At 40.9% G+C, this 21,050-nt stretch overlaps 1 protein-coding gene across 1 annotated transcript in view; it reads left to right on the forward strand.

The window, feature by feature from the left end:
• The window catches only part of AGAP3 (ArfGAP with GTPase domain, ankyrin repeat and PH domain 3), a 1,596,783-nt gene extending 1,581,382 nt beyond the window's left edge, over positions 1-15,401 (forward strand). Inside the window, exon 20 of the mRNA XM_086940918.1 lies at positions 11,896-15,401. Coding sequence (XP_086797044.1) covers positions 11,896-12,120 — 225 coding nt within the window. The 3' untranslated portion in view covers positions 12,121-15,401. The remainder of the gene's footprint in view (positions 1-11,895) is intronic.
• Positions 15,402-21,050: the final 5,649 nt, after the last annotated feature.

The raw sequence follows: 21,050 nt of genomic DNA on the forward strand, positions 1-21,050 counted from the left end.
CGATCCGTCTCGGTCTGAAAGCATTCCTTCCTTTGGTCAGTGGAAGAGTAGTGCATGTGTTCACAGACAACACCACAGCCATCTGGTACTGCAACAAACAGGGCGGATTGGGGTCATGGACCCTATGTCAAGAAGCCCTTCATCTCTGGACATGGCTGGAAAATCAGGTCATGTCCCTGGTGGTTCAACGCCTGGCAGGCTCTCTGAACGCCAGGGCGGACATACTCAGCCGCAGATGCGTAATAGATCATGAATAGTGAATTCAGGGAGAGGTGGTGCAAGATCTCTTTCAACAGTGGGGAGAGCCTTGGTTGATCTATTCACCATCAAAGAGAACGCGCAATGTCAGCACTTCTGCGCGTTGGAATTTCCAAGGCGGCACTCGCTCAGCGACACTTTTCAGCGCTAGTGGAGTTGCAGTCTTCTGTACGCTTTTCCGCCTATATCACTTCTGCCCAGAGTACTGAAGAAGATCAAGAGCGACCGGGCCTAGGTCAATCTTGTGGCTCTGGAGGTTCTCCTCTTCCTTCTTTCCTTGGCCCAGCAGGGCTCCACTTTGGGCACCCTGAAAGACTGTTGCTTGGCCATTTCGGCCTTTCTTTGGCTGCCTGACCAGCCTTCTCTTTTCAAGTCCCCGATTGTAAATAGGTTTCTTAAGGGCATTACTCATCTCAAGTTTCAAGTTTAGTTTATTATGATATCGGAACTCATTACGAGGTCCACATAAAAGACATAAAATATACGTACAAAGAAAGCATTAAACATAAAATGTCAAGCCGGTACATAGCATCAAAATACACAACAATCTAAAAATTACCAACTTAATACAGATCCAAAAAACATTTGAAAAATGTGTACAGTTTAAAACAAAACATTTCGTTTGGAGGGTTAATCATAGCCGCACTGAAAGCAGTGGCAGACAAAATGTTCAGTTGAAGGCAGATTGGTCTTAACCATCTTCGCCTGAAAGACATCAGGGCTGGACAAACGAAAATGACATGAGACAAATCTTGATCGTACATCTGACAGAAATCACAGACCGCTGAATGGCCATACCATCTGGAATAGAGAGATTTCAGCGGGAGCAAATCCTGTCTTACCAAAAACAATAGGCGTCTAACGCCATGAGGAATGTTCCATTTAGTATGTGGTTGAGCTTTCCTCAATAGGCAGGAATCAATAACTGGAGTGCAGCCTTTTTTCAACATCCGGAGATCTCTATCCAGTCTGAACCCTAGTTCCCACAAAAGGGTTTTTAACTGATAAGATGATAAAGAAAATAAAACATCTTTATCCAGTTGTAATTGTCCCACAGCATATCTGAAATTTTTTACGATCAATGAATAGTCATTAAAGTTTCCCAACAACTCATTTTTTATAAGATGTCTTAGGGTATTGGGCTCACTCCTTGCAAGGCTAACAACCCAGCGTACGATTCCTGCAAGACCTTGGACCCAGCTACTACGTAAGCCGAGTTCCTGTCTTAGGGCAGCAGTTGAATTAGCTGAGCTGACGGATAATAGACTACGTAAAATTTTTCCTTCCGAGGAATTTAAAAAGCTCCAATTTTTTAGATCAATTAACTCTATTCCGTAGAGTAGGGAGGCAGGAACTTTTGCTCTAAATACATCCAGTAGTATAGAAAAATGCCTTCTACCTGTAGCCTTATACAAGGATACCAAACTCTTTCCCTGAGAAATGGCTTTCCGGGAATTGTTGGCCATATGAGCTTTCTCACTTAAATTACTCATAACAATTTTACCAAGGAAGGCATAAGATTTCACGGTTTCCAATTTTTGACCCCCTACTGCCCATGGAAAGTTAGAAAATTTAGGTTTCTTCCTTCCGGACATGCACATCACTTTACTTTTTGCAGTATTTATCAACAAATAATGGTTTCCAGCATATTCATATAGAGCCTGCAGGCGATTATTCAGGCCCTTGGGAGTGAGATCGAGAATCAAAATATCATCAGTATACATGAGGCATACAATTGGAGCGCCCCCCAGAGTCGGGGCAATACCTGAACATGCTGAGAGAGCCTGAGGTAAATCGACTGTATAAAGCGAAAAAAGTAAGGGAGCCAATAGGCAGCCTTGTTTTAACCCGTTGGATGTGGGTATTATTCTAGATAAACCTCTTTCACCGCCAAGCAGCACTCTGCACCAGGTGTCTGAATAAAGGGCATTGATTAATTTAATAAGGAAGGGGGGCATCCCTAAATCAAATAACTTTCTCCACAGCAATGTTCTGTCCACTTTATCGAATGCTGTGGAGAAGTCGATAAATGCACCATAGACATGCCCTCCCCGGACTTTCACATATTTTTCCTTAATAACCTGAAGTGCAGTCAAGTTATCTAACGTTCCATGCTTTTGCCTAAAACCAGTTTGTTCAAAAGGCAACATTTTGAACTCAGTTACCCAATCGTTGATTAAGGTGAGAATACATTTTGCAAAAACCTTGCCGATGGCGTCAAGCAAAGCAATTTGACGATAATTTTGAGGAAGGTCTCTTGCCCCTTTTTTATATAAAGGAACAAGGATACTCCCTTTCCAGGATGGAGGGACTATTCCGCTAGCAAAGCAAGATTTAAACACAGGAAAAAGAATTTTGCTCCATAGCTCACTCTGTTGTTTTATCACAGAGATGGGAACCTCGTTTGGACCCATCGCACCGGAGGAGCGCATACTCTTAATAGCAAATTCAATTTCCTTTTCAGATGGCGAATCGTACACACAAGAGTCAACGTAAGTTACATCATTATTTAGTTGCAGATTATTATTACTGTACAAATTCTCAATATACTGAACCCAGATCTGCTCATCGATGGCAATTGGCGTAGGACTAACTCTAGTACCGCAGCTTTTACCAATTAATGACCAAAATGTCTTAGCTTGGCCGTTATATGAGGCTTCCCTGAGTTGAATCCATACGGAATCCTCCTTATTTCTTTTTAAACGGGCCTTAAGCCTTGCTCTCCTTCTTTTTAGTAGTGCTAATTTCTGGTAGGCTTCCTGACTAAATGATAAATATTGCCCCCTTATTACTTTATTTATTTCGATGTTTAATAACCGAAGCGATTGGGGGACTACTAAGGATTTTTTAACGGAGGGGCCCTTCTTGGCTATTGAAGTCACTAATTCTAAAAAATCTGCAAATCCTGATAGTTCCCTCCCATCCCAGCGGAATAAATTCTCCTCAGTAGAGATTAAAAGAGACAGCAAGCACTCAACAGAACGGTGATTCCAAAAACATTTCCCCGAACTGGCGCCAAAATTCACCACATCCGTGTCGATGTTCCAGGAATCCGCCATAGGTGGGCTGAGAGAAACTGTAAGCATCAACGCATTATGGTCACTGAGATTAGTATCTATAACCGAAAGATCTTTCAAAAAAGAGAAAAAAGAACAATCTGCAATTACATAATCAATAATAGAATTTCCATTTTTTTAATTGTGTGTAAAAGCTGCCGGGATGTCAGAAGGAAGTCTCCTGTTTACTATTAGACAATCCATAAAGACCTTCCAGAACTAATTTACCTCTTTTATTGGATTTAATATTAGATGGAAACAAGGCCTGAGGTATAATAAGAGATTCTTCCCTAAGTTTATTTCTAAACAAATCAAGCCCACAATTAGATATATTACAGTTCAGGTCCCCGAATAATAATATATAAGAGGAGGGGTAGTGTCCATAATTTTAGTTATGAAGGAGAAGAGTACTTTTAAACCATCATTGAAACAGCAGTTTGGGGGAATATAAGTATTTATCAAAACAAGCAATCTGTTGGGGCAATCCTTGAATACGTTTTTTAAAGTTATTGCCTGAAACAATTTATCCGGATCAAGATAGTGAGAATAGTTCCAATTGATTCTATTAGATAATAAGCATGCTATTCCACCCTTCGCATGACCTCTCCTAGAATGGATTGCACTACCTTCTAAGACAAAGTACTCTTTTTCTAGTATTAATTTACCTTCCACCCACGTTTCCTGTAGACAAATTATGTCAGCTTCTAGGGAACGTAGGAAACATAGTTTTTCCTTATGATCTTTAAAACCCGCAGTATTCCATGAAATAAACTTCAAATCTCTGTTAAAAATTTGAATGCGGTTTAGGGCAGGAAGAAGATTTACTAGAGAGAACTCCCGGTAACCAACTCCATTTTGAATTATCATCCCTCAAAGTTTGTTTAGGAAGAGGGGGATTTTTATAAAGAACTTGACTTTCATTTTTAGAAACACATATTTTTAAGTCCTCAGATCTAACTGAAGACCAATCTGAAGGCTTCAAATTAATATTAGAGGTAGATGACAAATTGGTGGGTAAACTTTCACTTCGTTTTTCTACGAAATATGGAGTAACATCAATCCCTCTGATTTGTAGTTCCTCAGCCCACTGTAGAATATGATTTAACACCACTTTAGACTGAAATTTCACCCTTGCTGTTCTCCCTACTGTAGTGTCAAGAAGAAGTACCACATCCAGATCCGAAGTTTGAATTAATTTTAAGCTTTCAATCTCTTGAAAACAAATGAGCAAGGCTGATCTATTTAGAATTAGATCAGTATCAAATAAAGGAGAAAAATCTAGAAAAAAGGTATCTACATTTGTTTTATCCCTAGTTGGCACCAAGGGAATAGGTGCAGTTGTGGATGAGTCTTGAAAAGGTCTAGCCAAGGGATTAAGAGTGGGAGGGAGAGGATTAGCAGGGAATAATGAAACACTAGGGTGAGAGTAGTTAGAGGAACTTATAAGACCAGACCCTATGGTCACTAAATCCACTTTAGGAGAAACAATTATATCTTCCTATGTAGCAAAGGACTGCTCAGTCCGGGCGGAATTTTCTAATATCGGTTCCAAATTTTTTTCAAACAGGAGTTTCCTCTGTCTTTTTTTAGAAAATCTTCGGATGGGTTTCCTCTTTTTTATTCTATTCTTTTTTGGTTTTGACGAAACTATCTTTTCAACATTACCTGGAGAAGCTATAAGGGCCTCATCCTCTTTTTTTGCCTGTAGCGAGAATATAGGGAAAAGAGAGGGAGTTTCCAAATTTTGAATGACAGGAGAAACAGGTAACACGTCTATCTCATCGTTATGAGTAACTATGCAATTGGCTCCAGCAGAAACCACCTTGTCAACCTTAGGATCCACTGATATGACTACTGGTTTATTTATTTTCTGACCTTCAGGATATGACAGCGTTTGAACTGGGTCTAATGTTACTATTTCATTCGGGGATCTCTTATTAGGAATCTCCAAGGAATTAACGGGCATTGAAAGGCATTCAAGAACTGACCCGCTCTTATTATGTAAGAGTACTCTTAGGATTTGAGTTACAGTATCAAGGATGCAATCCGAACCTCCAACAAATTTTTCCAGTAAATTCAGAATAGAAGATAATAAAGATTCCAAAGAAGACAAGGAATTGGAGATTAGCTTATTGTTAGTACTTGGAGGGCTCACAGGCAAATTATTCAGATTGGGGCCAGAACAAGAAGTAAAATTTAACTGAGCTAGAGAAAAATCTAATTTGTTTGAAGGGGTACTACTAAGAGGACAGGGACTGGAAATTGTAATAGCTTCAGCAGTGTTAGAGTTAGCCCTGACATTATCCTGTGGGAGTCTCAACAACCCTTTATGAGCTATTAAGTCAATATCTGGTAGTGTAAAATCACCCTCCGGAATAGCAGAATTAGTAGGCAAAACTGAAGAAATAATAGGATTCTCTATAGAATTAGGTGCTACCAAATGAGAAGATTGGGGGGAGATGGCATTGTCAGATTTTCTAACATTACACCCCATGGCCTCATGAGGAAGCTCCATTTTCCGTTGCGAATCAGTGGACACCAAAGGGAAACCCCCCACTGTTTCGGGAGAGGGGGATACAAGCTGAAGCTGGACAGGAACCGTAACCAGGGTAGAATTATCCTTATTAGTGATGTTAACTAGCTCAGGAACATTACCCTCTAAAACTTCCGTGAAAGGATGGGTCTCTGAAACCTTGTCCTTCCCTTTCTCCCATAAATTAAAAAGCTGACATTGGCCTTTCAATTGCAAGGAGGAAGTGATTTTATTACGTAAGGGGTTCGATTTAGTTTTAGAACCAGATCTCCCCACTAAGACGCGACCAGAACGGAGTTTTTTTGCCGTCATGTGTAAGCTTGGGAAGATACAACAGAATTTACAAAGAGCAGTAACACAATAATAGCCTGTCAAGACACATACACCATATGAGACCTAGAGAGGCAAATAGGGAGAAGTAAATAATATTAATTATAACAAAATTCAAAGGGACGGGGCCCAGCCCAGCCTACTTCGGCCTCTGACGGCCGCAGACTGTCCCGCCCTTGTCCCGGGCCTCTCCCGGGCGCTTCCCGCGCGCTCCCGCGCAGCGGAAGTCTTGTGCGAGATTTATAGTAGTCTAAATGTGAGGGGTGTGGCTGACAGGGAGAGCGGCCCAGGTGACTCGGGCGGGTCCGCAGCAGGGACTCCTGGAACTCGGAGTCCAGCAAACAACACGCTCGCAGCCCTGCAGCGCTTATCGCCAGCACAGTCCACACAAGGTTCCCCTCCTCTGCGCTCTGATAACAGCAAGCGCCGCGAAGCGGGACCCGCAGAGCGGGTCCTGCGAGCAGTAGCGCTTCAAGGAGGTGGGCGCTCAGGAGTCACGAGGCGCCAGAAAGCCTCACAGGTAGCAAACAGGAATCCAGCAGGCGGGTACAGTTTGAAATGAAACAATCCCACGCAAGCAACAAGACCGGTATATAGTCTTAACACAGGGGGCGTGGCTGACAGGGAGAGCGGCCCAGGTGACTCGGGCGGGTCCGCAGCAGGGACACCTGGAACTCGGAGTCCAGCAAAGAACACGCTCGCAGCCCTGCAGCGCTTATCGCCAGCACAGTCCACACAAGGTTCCCCTCCTCTGCGCTCTCCAAACAGCAAGCGCCGCGAAGCGGGACCCGCGGAGCGGGTCCTGCGAGCAGTAGCGCTTCAAGGAGGTGGGCGCTCAGGAGTCACAAGGCGCCAGGAAGCCTCACAGGTAGCAAACAGGAATCCAGCAGGCGGGTACAGTTTGAAATGAAACAATCCCCCGTAGGCAACAAGACCGGTACATAGTCTTAACACAGGGGGCGTGGCTGACAGGGAGAGCGGCCCAGGTGACTCGGGCGGGTCCGCAGCAGGGACTCCTGGAACTCAGAGTCCAGCAAACAACACGCTCGCAGCCCTGCAGCGCTTATCGCCAGCACAGTCCACACAAGGTTCCCCTCCTCTGCGCTCTCCAAACAGCAAGCGCCGCGAAGCGGGACCCGTGGAGCGGGTCCTGCGAGCAGTAGCACTTCAAGGAGGTGGGCGCTCAGGAGTCACGAGGCGCCAGGAAGCCTCACAGGTAGCAAACAGGAATCCAGCAGGCGGGTACCTTGGACCACTGCCTGCCCTTAAAAAATATTTCAGAGCTAGTCTCAAAGGGGTGGGGGGGGGTTCCCTGAGGACCCCTTCCCACATTCGTGACTGCATTACCACCCTCTCAAAGAGGGTGGTAATTTGTTAGTGTTTTGCAACCGCAATTGCGGTTGCAAAACATTGGTCCATGGCTTGTGACTCGCTATTAGGAAAGGAATGCCCCTTCCTAATATTGCATCGCGAAATACTATTTTGCTAGTCGCAAAATATTTGCGAGTCACAAAAAAGTGTTTGTACGTGGCCCTATCAGAAATAGCATGCGCAAACATGTTGCATACCTGTTTGCGCATGCTAATTCTCGTCATATATCTGGCCCATATTCTTTATGGCATGATTGAGATATAAATCATGTGCATGAGTTGAAAAAATCTGACAAAAATTGCTCAGAAGAACTAATGGAAAGTTAAAAGTACTAGCAAACATCTGCTCAGAAGAATGTATAGAAAGAGTTCAGACGCGCTTACAGTAAAGGGTTCAAGAGAACTCTGGTAAAGGAGGTCATAAGAAGTCAGGGAAAATTATTAAGAAGAATATAAATAAATGGATTCACAGGAACATGAACATGCAAATATGTTTTGTAGAACTCAGAAAATGGGTGTAAACAAACCTTGGGGAATGTGGGTCAGAAGTTGAAGAAATAAGTTCAGAGGGACAAAAGAAATGCATGAGGATACCTCAGGAAAGATTTTCAGAAGTACTCACAGAATAGATTCAAATTAAATATGTGGATAATTGTTTGAGGGGAATGGTTCTGAAGGGATCACTGAAACAATATCGATGACAAAAATATAGAACTACCATAATATCGAGTAAAAAATATAGAATGCTAAAATAGCGACTTCCTATCTAAAAACAGGTAAGTACAAAAATATCGAATCAAAAATATCGATGTAAAAAATATAGTAAGTCAAAATATCGATTTTTTAATTAATTACAATTAAATTACTTTCCACCCTATTCCCCTATAAACCCACAACCCACTACAGTAAATAAATTAACAAAATTAAGATAATGATCAATTATTCAATTATTAAAAATTAATTACCAATTATAATTTAAATAAATACCAATTAAAAATTAATTAACAATACATTCAAGATAAATACCAATAAATAAATTAAAACATTTAATCAATTATAATTAAATTACTTTCCACCCTATTCCCCTATAAACCCACAACAGAAAATACATTAATAAAATGAACATAATAATCAATTAATCAATTATTAAAAATTAATTACCAATTATAATTTAATTAATTACCAATTAAAAATTAATTAACAATTAATTCAAGATAAATACCAATAAATAAATTAAAACATTTAATCAATTATAATTCAATTACTTCCCACCCTATTCCCCTATAAACCCACAACCCGCTACAGACTTAAATTACGCAAAAATTAAATACCATAATATTCATTACTTAATATAAATTATAAAATAAATATACACTTTTCACACATATACTAACATAAAAAACACTTTAAAAATTCGATATTATTAAAAAATCGATATATTTAACATCTATATATCATATACTTCGATATTTTGACTTTCTATATTTATGTAAATCGATATTAACATACTTACCTAAAAATCGATATTTTTGTTGTCTATATTCTGTCCATTCGATATTTTGTCCATTACATTCAATACTTTTGTTGTCTATATTCTGTCCATTCTATATTTTTTACTCAATATTAATGCAATTCTATAGTTTTTTGAGTGTATACCGTTTCGATATTTTGAGTGTATACCGTTCTGAAGAGTCGATCTAAATGGGCTCTGAGAAATTGAAAGGAATGCCATTAGGTGGGTTCTGTGGATTGGTGTTTTAGATAAACTCAGGGAATTGGAGTCACTAGACCTCTAGTAAAAAAAAGTTCAGAAATCACTGTGAAAATTGTGTTCAGAAGAACCTTGGGAAAATATATTCAAGTGGTATCCTAGAAAATGTAGTTCAGAAAAACCCTGGCAATTTGATTTGGTAAACTTTAGTAATCTGAATTTAGACAACTTTTAAGAAATGGCTTTCAAGTAACATTGAATAATAGGTTCTGATTGACTCATGAAGATGAGCTCAGATGAACCCATTGGAGGAGTGTCAGAAAATCACAGGCAAGGGGATTTAGAAGATTTTCGGTTATGTGCTGAGAGAAACTCGTTGATAGGAGTTTAGAAAAGCACAGCACAATAGCTTTAGATTACCTTTCATAAATGGGCACATATTAATTTAGGAAAATTGATTCATTGGAACAGATGGAAATGGGTTTGGATGAACTTGGATAAGCAGGTTCATAGAATTGATTCACATGAAAATGCTTACACTCTTAAGTGTGTGAAGAGCTCCTGGAAAGGGAGTCAAAGAAATTCATGGCAATGGTTGAGAAGAACTCGGGAAATCAGTTGAAATGAGCTTCAAGAAGTTATTTTTTCAGTTCTTTGAGAAAATAACTGTGAATTGATGAGGGACTTTGAGTTAGAAGTACTTTTGGGAGTCCATTTATAGGAATTCCCTCAGCATACTGTGTGAAATAGTTTCAGAAGCACAATATGAAATATGTTCAGCTGAATTATTTGGATAAAGTGTTTAGAAGAACTCAATGAAGCAGGTTCAGAAGAGTTTAGTGAAATAGGTTGTGGAGAACCCTGAAAACATCTTCAGAAGAATGGTAGAAGATGGTATTCATAGAACTCTTTGTAGTTGGTTTTGGACAACATTTGGAAAATTACTTCATATGAAGTCTGGTAACATTGGGTTCAGAAGAACTCTGCAAATTAAATTCGAAACCCAGCATTTTCATATGAACTAAGAAAATGCAGTCAGAGTAACATCATGGATAGCGAATTCAGAAGAACTACAGAAAATTGATGCAGCAGACTCAGCTTATTGGATTTTTTCAAGCTCATAGAAACTGGTTAGACATATGGATTCAGAAGAACTTTCAAAATCGTGTTCAGCTGGACTTTGCAGATAAAGTGTGCTGACTAACTTGGTATAGTATCTGTTTATAAAAATATTTAAAGGACCCAGAGAATCAACTCCAAAGAAAATATTAAAATATGTTCAGAATAACTGTATTAAATGGTACCTGAAATCTTATTGACATTGGTCAAGTACAACATTTCATAGGGTCTGGGTAATAGGTTTAGAAGAAGTCAAGAAATGCGTAGTGGAAGACTGCTGGGGAAACGATTCAGAAGAACTTTTGGAAATGTGTACAGAGGAAGAACTTGTGAGAATGGGTGCAAACGAGCTGTGAAAAATAAATTAGGGCTAACTATGTTAAAGTTGTTCCAGAGATCTTGGGAACTTTGAGTTAGAAGAACTGAGTAGAATGGGATCATAGAAATTGGCTTTGACATACTTTATTAATTGGGTTCAGAAGAACTGTAGCACATGTATTCAGCAGAACTCTATGGATAAAGGGTTCAGAAGAACACAGTAAAATAGGTTGATGAACTGATAAATGTTCTGTAAGGGTTATTGTTCTTCATACTTGAGTCAGTGTTATAATCGCCATAGACATAATAGAATTTCCTTGTACAGTTGATTACCCCCTTTCAACTGAATATCCTACTATATATCCTAGTGCATTTATCATGCTGTCTGATCTTTTCTCCTTTCCTAATCTCTGCTTGATTGTGTGTAAGATGTTCTTCATAAAGCACACTAACACCACGTTTTGAAGTTGTGGTATAGCAAATGTTAAATAAATATGCATCTGAAATAATTAGGTTCAAAATTACTTTTGAAAATGGATTCAGAACAGCTGTGGCAATATTGATTCATAACAGCTCTGAAGAATTGTGGTACAGAAGAACTGGCAAAAGATTCAAATTAACTTTCCTGTGAGTGGATTCAGAAGAAACCTGAAGAAATGGGTGCATTAAAACGTTGGTAAATTGTTTATAGACAAAGGCCCTCTTCATGAGTAGCCAGGTTTAACAGCTATTATTGAGAAAACCCCATAAATAATACCTGGGGACTTACTTATTCTGGTGGTCGGTATTGTGAGAATTGTGAGATTTTGGGATAAATTGTGGAAATGTGACTTACTGTATGAAATCCCACATTTTCCAAGGTATTTCTTCCGGAGAATTAATCTGCTAGGATTTCTGAGTGAAATAGCCCAGACGTGATGCTCCTGCATAAATTATAACATTTTATTTACCCATCGGAATTTAAAGGCCACTCTTAATGAGTGCTTAGGGTTGTAAAAATAGGTCAGAATATTTCCAGGGAAAATATGATCCTATGTCTGTAATTAAAGCAGGGGGTTAGAAACACGGTTGCGAGGTAAATGGTCTGGCCAGTGCTCACGGAAAGGTATATTTGGATATTGAAACATGTGAATGCTATGTCGCTCTGTGAACCTCTCTTACTGCTCTTGCTGATTTTTCTCCATCATTCTTATTCTGCAGTATGGTGTTGATGTGAAGAGCCGGGATGCCCGTGGATTAACATCTTTGGCCTATGCAAGGCGTGCTGGTAACCAAGAATGCATCGAGGTACTTCTTCAGCATGGGTGTCCCAATGACACTTGCGTGCCTCCATTAACTCCCAGCCTGCCTCGACGGAATGCCAACATGAACAACAGTAATTTGCTGCCCGGTTCAGAGGTGGAGTCGGACCCTATCATCATTTGACCAAGGACATCCTACTAGGAAGAGATATAGCTCTCCATATGGCCCCTTTACTAGTTTTATGACCTCCTTACCTACATGCCCAAGCAAGAGGGTGTCATCAGCTTCGCCTTCCAGCGAGAACTGAGCTTTCTGCTTGGTCTTCTTGTGTCCCTGTTCAAAGTGGGTGGCCGTGAATGCTGGCCGTCCTGTTATTCACTTGTGACACTGGGGTAACGCAGAAAGCTGTGTGTATGCTTGTATGGGTACAGAGAGTATGGACACCGCAAACTTCCTGATGCAAGTGTTTTGCTATCAAAGGTGTTTGTGGAATGACATCCCTTATGCAAGGATTGAAAAAGCATGTTATGCAGGAGAATGAGATGCATTGCAGAAAGGTGGTTTCCTTGTATGCATAAAATGATGGAGCAGATGAGATTATAGCATAGTCACAACGATGTTGCAAGGGAAAGCATAAACAGTACGTTGTTGCTGGATTAGGGCTGATAAACACTGACCTAAGAGGCTGCTTTGAGAACAGAGGGTCTTTCCTCTTCTGATCTCTCCTTGAAGCCTGCGCTTATATTCTGTGCAACTGTCCAGCTCAACCACTTCCTGCTAGCAGTCTTAGGATTCGAAATGACCACCTGTAACACTCATCATGAATGACCAGTAAATGTGGGCCATGCCATCAAGCTTTGCTCTGCAGTGGCCACTTGCTTTCAGATTCAGTCTGTCTCTGACCTGAAGACATATCTGTGACCTGAGGGGCCAGCCTCTGGAGTAACCTTCTGCAATAGCTGTTCCTTGATCTGGAAACATCTGCCAGCATGTGTCACCTTGGAAGGCATTAAGAATAATCCCTGCGTAAATCTGAAGCTTTTAGTTACTTATCTCTCCCCACTATCTCATGTGCAAACACAGCATCAATTGCTTTGACTTCTACAGTTCACAGAAATATGCAGACTTTGTGTCTGCATTCTATAAATTATAGAGTTTTCAATCCTAGATGATGACGCATAGTCTCAGTTTAAATGACACCACAGTCCATCCACTTTGATTGAAATTCAGCTTTTTCCAAAAGCAAAATGATATGCCTCTCGGAGGCGTTTCATTGCCTTTCACTGCATGAGTGTGTGCATTACTTAGCTACCTACATGTTATCTAAGACTTTTATGCAAGCTCTCTCTTTTTTAACTCTCGATCACCTGTCCAGAAAATAGTAGAACATAAGATCGGCTATTGAAATCGTGTGCAGGGATCTCGCTTAAATGTTGCATTGATGCAGATGATTCAAAATCGTGCAGCAAGACTGGTTAACAGAACATGCAACTGGAATCTTTCCACAGCTACAGTGCCTACACTGATGGGTTCCATATCAAGTTTAAAGTGCTGTCTCTTTGCTTTCTATGAAAATACCACTGTTATCTAAGCTAGAACTCTAACATCTATCACTCAGCCACATGGTTATCCGGGCGGTTATCGTCACCTAACTATCCTCCCTAGTAATCCTCACGTGTAGGAGAGTTAGGGTGGGGGGCTGAAGCTTCTCTAAATCTGCCAGGCTCTGCAGTAACATTCCAGAGTCTATCACAAAGATAGATTTTTCTCTTTGTGTTATCTTTATTTGCTCTGCTTGTTAGTTGCTTCTTTTACTCTCAGAGTGTGTAATGCCAAAGAAATGCGTTGGATTTGGCGCACAATACAAGGGTTCTTGATTAGCCTGCTGTATTACTGGTTCATTTGCACCTTATGGCTACATTTTGATCTTATCAAATCCTTTTGTGGCTTTGATCAATCTTCTCCCCTGTATCAAATTTCATGCCAGGCGCCCACCATGCCTTTAGCTGAATACTACTTCCAGATGATTGCGAGTAGAGGGAGAGATATTGCTCTTAAGCTTTAGGAGAAGGTGCTAATGAAAAGGGGGGGGGTGCATTCCCATTCCTCCTGAAAAATTACAGAGACAGAGCATTTTCCATTCCTTTTGAATGTATCTCCTTAAGAGTCAGGCGAAGGAGTGTGGAGCACAGCGTTGTCCCTTGTTCCTGGTGGAGTCTGTAGGAGTCTGCCGAGGTAGTGCAGAGCAAATGTCTTTATAACTCCTCTTTATGAAGTCTAGAGGAGTCTGGTATACAAGTGCAGAGGGAATGACTACCCTCGCTCTCTGACAGAGTCTGTAGGAATGAACCTTCCACCATACTTCCTGAATGTTTTGCTTCAGGAGCAAGATTAATGGTTCGCCCCAGCATTCCTCCTGATGAAAACGGTAGGAGTCGGTTGAGCCAGTGAAGAGCAAACTACTTTCACATTTTTCAACATATATAGAAGATTGTAGATGTTAGCAACTTCTTCCACAGTGCGTTTCTGTCACTGTCCTTCAATCAAATCTGGCAAAAATAATTCAACTCTGTGTTGCAACACGTCTGGAGAGTGGAATCGGAAATACTCTCTTGAGTCAAAACAGGCGAGGCACACAGATGTGAGAGAGGATATTCCGGAGAGACGGCTTGACAAAACGAGAGAGGCAAGAAACAACTGGGAATCTATCATTGCTGGACCATGGAAAAGGTTAGTGTAATGGGGGGCAACCGGGGGCGACGTTAAGGAAACGAAATAACAAGAGGCGAGGAGGAGAAAGCAAGAAAAAGAAACACTGAATTATGTGTCAAGAAACTACGGTATGGAAATAAAGGGAAAGTACAACATAGTGCTGGAAAAGGTTACATAACTGCACGCAAGAGAGAGTAGACAGCTCAATGAACTGTGAAGATACAACAGGGTCATCAGTGTCATGCCTGGCCCAATAGGGCATTCTAGTGGAAGATAATGATTGGAATGAACAGTTGCGTGGGAGTGAGACAGATGGGCCATGCTGTGGCGCGGTGGCACCCTTTGGAATGAGTAAGAGTCTGATGATCTGGGATGAAAGGTCTAAGTCTGGGATTGAATCAATAGTAGTTATGTGGAGAGAGGCGTGATCCACCTGGGTTTGTACGATGCACATGCAGTGCAGAGGGAAAGATAAAGGCGGCAGTGACACTCAACAGGACTCTTTTCTTGGCATGCCCCTTCTCCACCTCAGGTTCCCAATGGATGTCTACCCTATTTCTTCTGGCTATCCTTCTGGACACCTAAACAGTTGTGTCCTTAATGTTGTGATACTCCTGTATAAAGTGTAAAATGCAATTATTTATATGGAATTCTGTAAATAGAGGGACTCTTTGCGTTTAACTGCAGTATATGTTGGTGACTTCTGTATTCTGAAACAAATGTTAAATAAATGAGATAACCGATTGACAGACCGCCTAGCCTGGTCCTGTGGTGATGATTTCAGACACGACTGAACTAGCTTCTCGGCCCTCACACTGAAAGAGGATCTGTGGGCGTATACTTTATAAATATGCACTGACACCGGACAAATGTATGAGGCTGCTCTTCACTGTGTGTAGGTGCAGATGTTGCAATCTCTGTAAAGGGCAATTTTTCTAGTCCACAGAGGATCCTTCAGCTTTTATCTTTTCAGACGTTTCTTACTTTGTGTTGAGATGAATAAAATCAACGTGGAAGTTTGTTGTTCCATTTCTAATCATTCCTTTACTTAGGTCTTCAAGAGAATCATCCCAAGTGTTGTCTGATTAAGTGCACTAATTAACAGAAGAAACAGACGGGCATTATCTACATACTGCGTGGGGTTTCTTTTTATTGTAAGTTCAGGATTTTTTCAAAGTGTTACCCGAGCCACCATTTCTCCTCTGCAAGGTGTTTGTAAAGATAATAAGGTGCCATCCTGCTATTTTTTTCATAGAGGGATGTGTTTTATAATTGCAGCGTTACTTATTGCTTTAAAGTCATGGAGACACTCAAGAAAGACAATGTTAGCCTTATAACTTCCCAAGCCCTGGCCGAAGACAATATCTTTACGGATGCCAAAGACCCGAAATTCCCATTAGGACAGCAACCCTGTTTTGACAACTCTTTTTTGTTCCTCTGAACAAAAGTAGAGGTGCTTCAAGCATTCTACTGCATTCCTCCTCCAATTTGTTTAGGTTGAGCCTATAGCAGCAGAGTGCATGCGCTGCTCGCTCTGCGAGGCATGCAGTAATGGAGTATGCAGTGGAATCTCCGCCCACTTTCCGCCCATGTTTTTAATTGGCTCGTGTCATTGTCTTTCGTAAATGCTGCCTTCTGATTGAATATGAGGCGTGTTAGTCCTTCCTTATTATGGCAATATTGTAATTTGTACCCTCCCATGGCTGCTGGCCTCTTTACTTCGAGTGTTATACGGTAGGGTACTTGGTATTCAGACTGTGAGCACTACTTTGTCCGTGCCTTTGCGCCCCCTTCCCCCACCCGCACTCCATTGTCCGTGCTCCCCCCGTTGTCCATGATGCAATGCAATAGACCTCGCGTAAATGCGAGTCCTATAGCATCGCAAATGCTTGTTTTATGTGTTCTCAAATTTGGTGAGATAACTCAGTGAGTAAACCTACCCATTGCAGAGATCTGGATGACCATTCGGTTCCAGGTTTAGATCCCTGTATGGGGAACTGATCCTTGCATCCTTCTGAGGTCAACACATTGACAACCTTTAAGTCAGAGAATGGTTTCAGCCATGCTTTCAATGCCATTAAACAAGAAATAGTGTTTAGTAACAAAAAGTATCTTAAAATATTTTGAGAGAGCTCAGTAAGGTCGTCAGTCAAGTGAGTGCGGTTAATTGGAGTAACCGTCAAGGACTCTGGGGACAGCTGGCACCTGCAGGACCTCGCCCAGGCAGATTGCCTCGGTCACAATTTCTGTTTTAAAATCTACTTCTTGGGTCGCTGCATGTATGTGTCACAAAACACCGGGGATCCGTCGGCCAGTGTCAGTGTTTTAAAAACAGGAACACACACTCACCTGCCGACCATGTGAATTTTATTACCTGTAAATGAACATCAACACATAGGCGGCAGGCAAATAATCTCCCATCCACAGAAGCAGAACGAGCGGGAGAGCTTTCTCCTACATCGCAGCCAAAACCTGGAACGAGCTCCCGGTCAACATCAGACGCTCCCCAACCTTGCGCACGTTCAGGAAAGACCTCAAGACCTGGTTCTTCGATTGAACCAGAGCAGTTCCCCCCCCCCCCCCCCCCCCCCCGCGCCTTGAGACCCTCACGGGTGAGTAGCGTGCTCTATAAACCACTGATTGATTGATCCTGCATGCCAACACGGGGGCTCTTCCCAGTAAGGCAGGCCACCCACATTGACCAAACTCTCTCACAGAGGAACAGTGGGGGTCAAGGTCTGGAAAACAGGTTCTCTCCATTCTCACAGAATTGTATTTGTTTTTGTTTTAAGGAACAAACTAGCAGTTTATTTTGGACAGAATATTTGGAGTTAACGACCGAAAAATATAGTAGCGATCATGTGAGGTGAAGGTTATGTTTTACATGTGTTTTTTACCCTCTTGGTGTCTATGTAAATTTTATTTCTGAAGTTATGAGCGCTATATTTTTTCCTGCAACATGGAGGGTGAACTGGGTAAGCACACTAACCAGAGACTGGTAGCATTTACTTTTGATGGTGCTGTAGTCAGAATTACAGTGCCACGGAAAATGCACTTCTCATATGCACTGTGTCTTCTCTATCGTATTGTTACCCCTACCTAGTCACTGAAAATATAGTTTCATTATTACCCCTTTGTCCGTCTTTTTCGTACTCATTTCCCTGGCAATCTTGTAATTGACCACCTAAATGTTGCCCATAATATGGCATATTTCACGTGGTGTTACAAGACAGCATGTCTGAAACCAGACACTTTGAGCCAAGCATTCCTCTGTAGCATTATACTGGTACTCACCTGCCTGAAAAAAGCAGTATCCACAGCATCCAAGGCACAGTGAATATCTGCATTCATGATAGTCTTTCCTTCCACCAGTGATGGAGCGAGGGTGAAAACAAAAATGTTTGTATACCCATCATGAAGTCACCTCCCCATAACCGTAATATGTATGAATTGTGTGGTTTTAAATTTAACCAACGTAAAATAGAAAGCACATACACAAATACACGTGGGATACTAATTTGCTTGTGTTGCAAACCGTAATACATTGTGTGAAACTGTCTTACTAATATAGTGCGCACATGCTATAATCTAATGAAAGACTATGCATGTATGCTTCTTAAAGGTATAATTGTGGCAGGAATGACGTAGAATGGTAAGAAAACAATGCATTTGTGTGGATTTAAAGTAGGTAATAACTAACAAGGTCAACTTAGAATGGGGGAGGTAAACAGAAGGGCTTTACTTCGAAATCTAACGTTTAATTGTGTTTGTTTCTATAATAGTTCCCGTTATGGCCCATGCGGCCTAGTAAAACATGGAGGGTTTGCGAGACTCCAAGAGAATGTCTTTCTATGCATGCGCGACTGTGCTCGAGATATGTGCAAGCAATCTATGCCTGTGCGGCTGGTGTCAAGGTCAGCGTGGCCTGAAGAGCAGAATGGTGCCAAGTTAAGATGTCCGTGTTATGAGCCTGGGAAAGTTCGGCGAAGTGACAAGTTAAAGGACACGAGTGAAAGAATGTAATAACAAACAATCGGAACTTTATTGTGCATATAACTATGACTATGTGGAAATATGGACAATGAGGAGATGAGGATATCCTCATCCACCCCTTGAATGGACCAATGAGAATTGAGTGTGGACCCTAAAATTTCTAATTTTAGAGAGATAGTTAGGGAAAAAGGGTATAAAAGAGGTTGTTTGGAAGAGAGAAAAAAGCTTGCTTTTTTGAATGACTTTTCGCACCACGACATGCTGTCGGACTGATCGATTTCCCTTGTTGCTAAGACTTTGACATTTTTCTTGAATTTAACTTTTGATGGGTCGGAGTCCTGATGGGTGGTGAACATCGAAAAAGAATAGAGAGGCTGTTTTTGGGAACTTTGCTGGTCTAATCCTGATTTTCATTGCCAATAAGATTGCTAATATGTGTTTGACTTATTTTTCTGAACTATTCTGCTAATAAATGTAAACTGTTTGAATTAGTTTTCTTTCTTTAAATGATAAATAAAATGTTTAATTAATTTAGAACCAAAAAGTTTTATAAAGTAAGGTCATGCTAGGAGATCCAAATCATAAATTAAAATTAAATAAATAGAGAATTAAGCTGGTCTTGTTGTCTATTAGTTAACTTTTACTAGCTGATCCATTGACCAAACGGGGGGTGCCTTAAATGTTTTTCGGGAGAGTTAAAACCATGGTAAGATCTAATAAAATGCATATGTATATAATGTACAGAATTTAAATTTAAATAGAGGAAGTAGGACACTCCGCTATTTCCAGCAGCTCATCCTCTAATTTTTCACTGATCTTGGGAGCAGAGTGATTTGTGTGAATGAGTGACTCACAGTGTTATGGGCCCCACCGACAAGTAAAGTGTGATAGCTCCTGGGAGATATAGTGATGGTTTGGAGGTTTGTTTTAGAGCAGCGCTGGATCAGTTTTTCTTGGTAGCAGGAGTCTGGTTGCTATAGGTTAACTTGGACAGGCAATGTATAGATTTATTAGGGTAATGTATATAGAGTTTTGATTTACTGAAATTATGACTAACATTATATGTTTAGTCTGTATTACGTTATGTGTAGTCGGAATTGTAAGGCTTCTGGGAAGTAAGAAGCTGGTTACTCTGCCTAGGAAGAGGAAGGTGTGACATGTAAGTCGCACGTTAGATAGTCTGTTTCAAAGTAGTTACATTGTTGTATTTTACAAGTTAGGGACATTTTATGTATAAAAGTGGTGAATGTACAGCGAAGACAACCTATACAATCTTGGGCTTAAGCACAGGAATCAATGTGTATTCGAATTAAAACTTATCCCTGAGAGAGTAATAGAGTTTTCACCTAAGCTTGAGAGAAGGGTAAGGTAGAGGGAAGTGCTACTTTATCTGCGAAACTGAAATTCTGTGGTAGAAAAGAGGTAAGCGCTGTCTACCTTAAATACAGAATTTTTGTGAGATTGAGGAAACTATCACTTTGGTTTTAGCGAAACAGATGAATGGAAATTTTTTATGTGGTTACTAACTGGTTTTAGATGTATAAAGGTGTAAATATAGGCTGCCGATAAATTTTGTAAAGGCGGGGTCAGCCGGAGCTGCAGAAGTCGGAGCTGGGCTGACGTCAAAGTATCGCGCTGGGATTGGTCTGTGTGACTAGAACATAGTGAGTGCTGATTGGTGCGTTAGCAAAAGCAGTGAAATCATTGGTTGAAAGTGATTGTGACATATTCTGTTCTGATTGGTGTGTTAGTGTGAACCGCGCTGTGATAAGTCAGTGTAGTGAAGCAGTTTGCGGAAGAGTGCACAATTGTTTGAAAGTTAGGAAACGATCGTGAAAAATTGAGTTTTATTATGGAGAAGAAAGAGAAAACCCTACATGGTTTATGAAATTGAAGAACATGTTTAAAAAAGGACAAAGAAATAGTTACCAGAGAGGGAAAATTGCTTCCTCCACCTAAAACGCCTGCATCGTACATGATGACAAAATATGGCTATCATACCTGCATATGGTTAGAAAATTGGGCTAGATACACTAAGAATGATGGAGTGTTGCCATTTCCAGAAGTAGGTTCTTTTAGTACTGCTGTGTTATGAAATTTGAGAGAGAAAATGACTAAGCTTGAAGCGAGACCTAGACCAACTTATTTTGAGGCATTGACTGAGTGGGAAGATGAAATGCATGAATTAGAGCGAGAAAGATTTGAGGAGTTCAGAGGACCTAGAGGTAGATTGAAAGGTTTGTGAGGAATGACTCATGAGAGTAGAATGCGGAGATGGCGTAATGGTGATATGTGTGATGGAATGTATCTGGTAAGAACAGTTGAGGAAATGGTAGAGCGGATGTGTACGGAAAAGAGGAATAATGTGGAACCCTTGAAAAAGAGTTATGGGGGTAGTGAGACAGAGG

The sequence above is a fragment of the Lissotriton vulgaris genome, chromosome 10, assembly GCF_964263255.1.
Source record: "Lissotriton vulgaris chromosome 10, aLisVul1.2, whole genome shotgun sequence".
NCBI classification, from domain to species: domain Eukaryota; kingdom Metazoa; phylum Chordata; class Amphibia; order Caudata; family Salamandridae; genus Lissotriton; species Lissotriton vulgaris.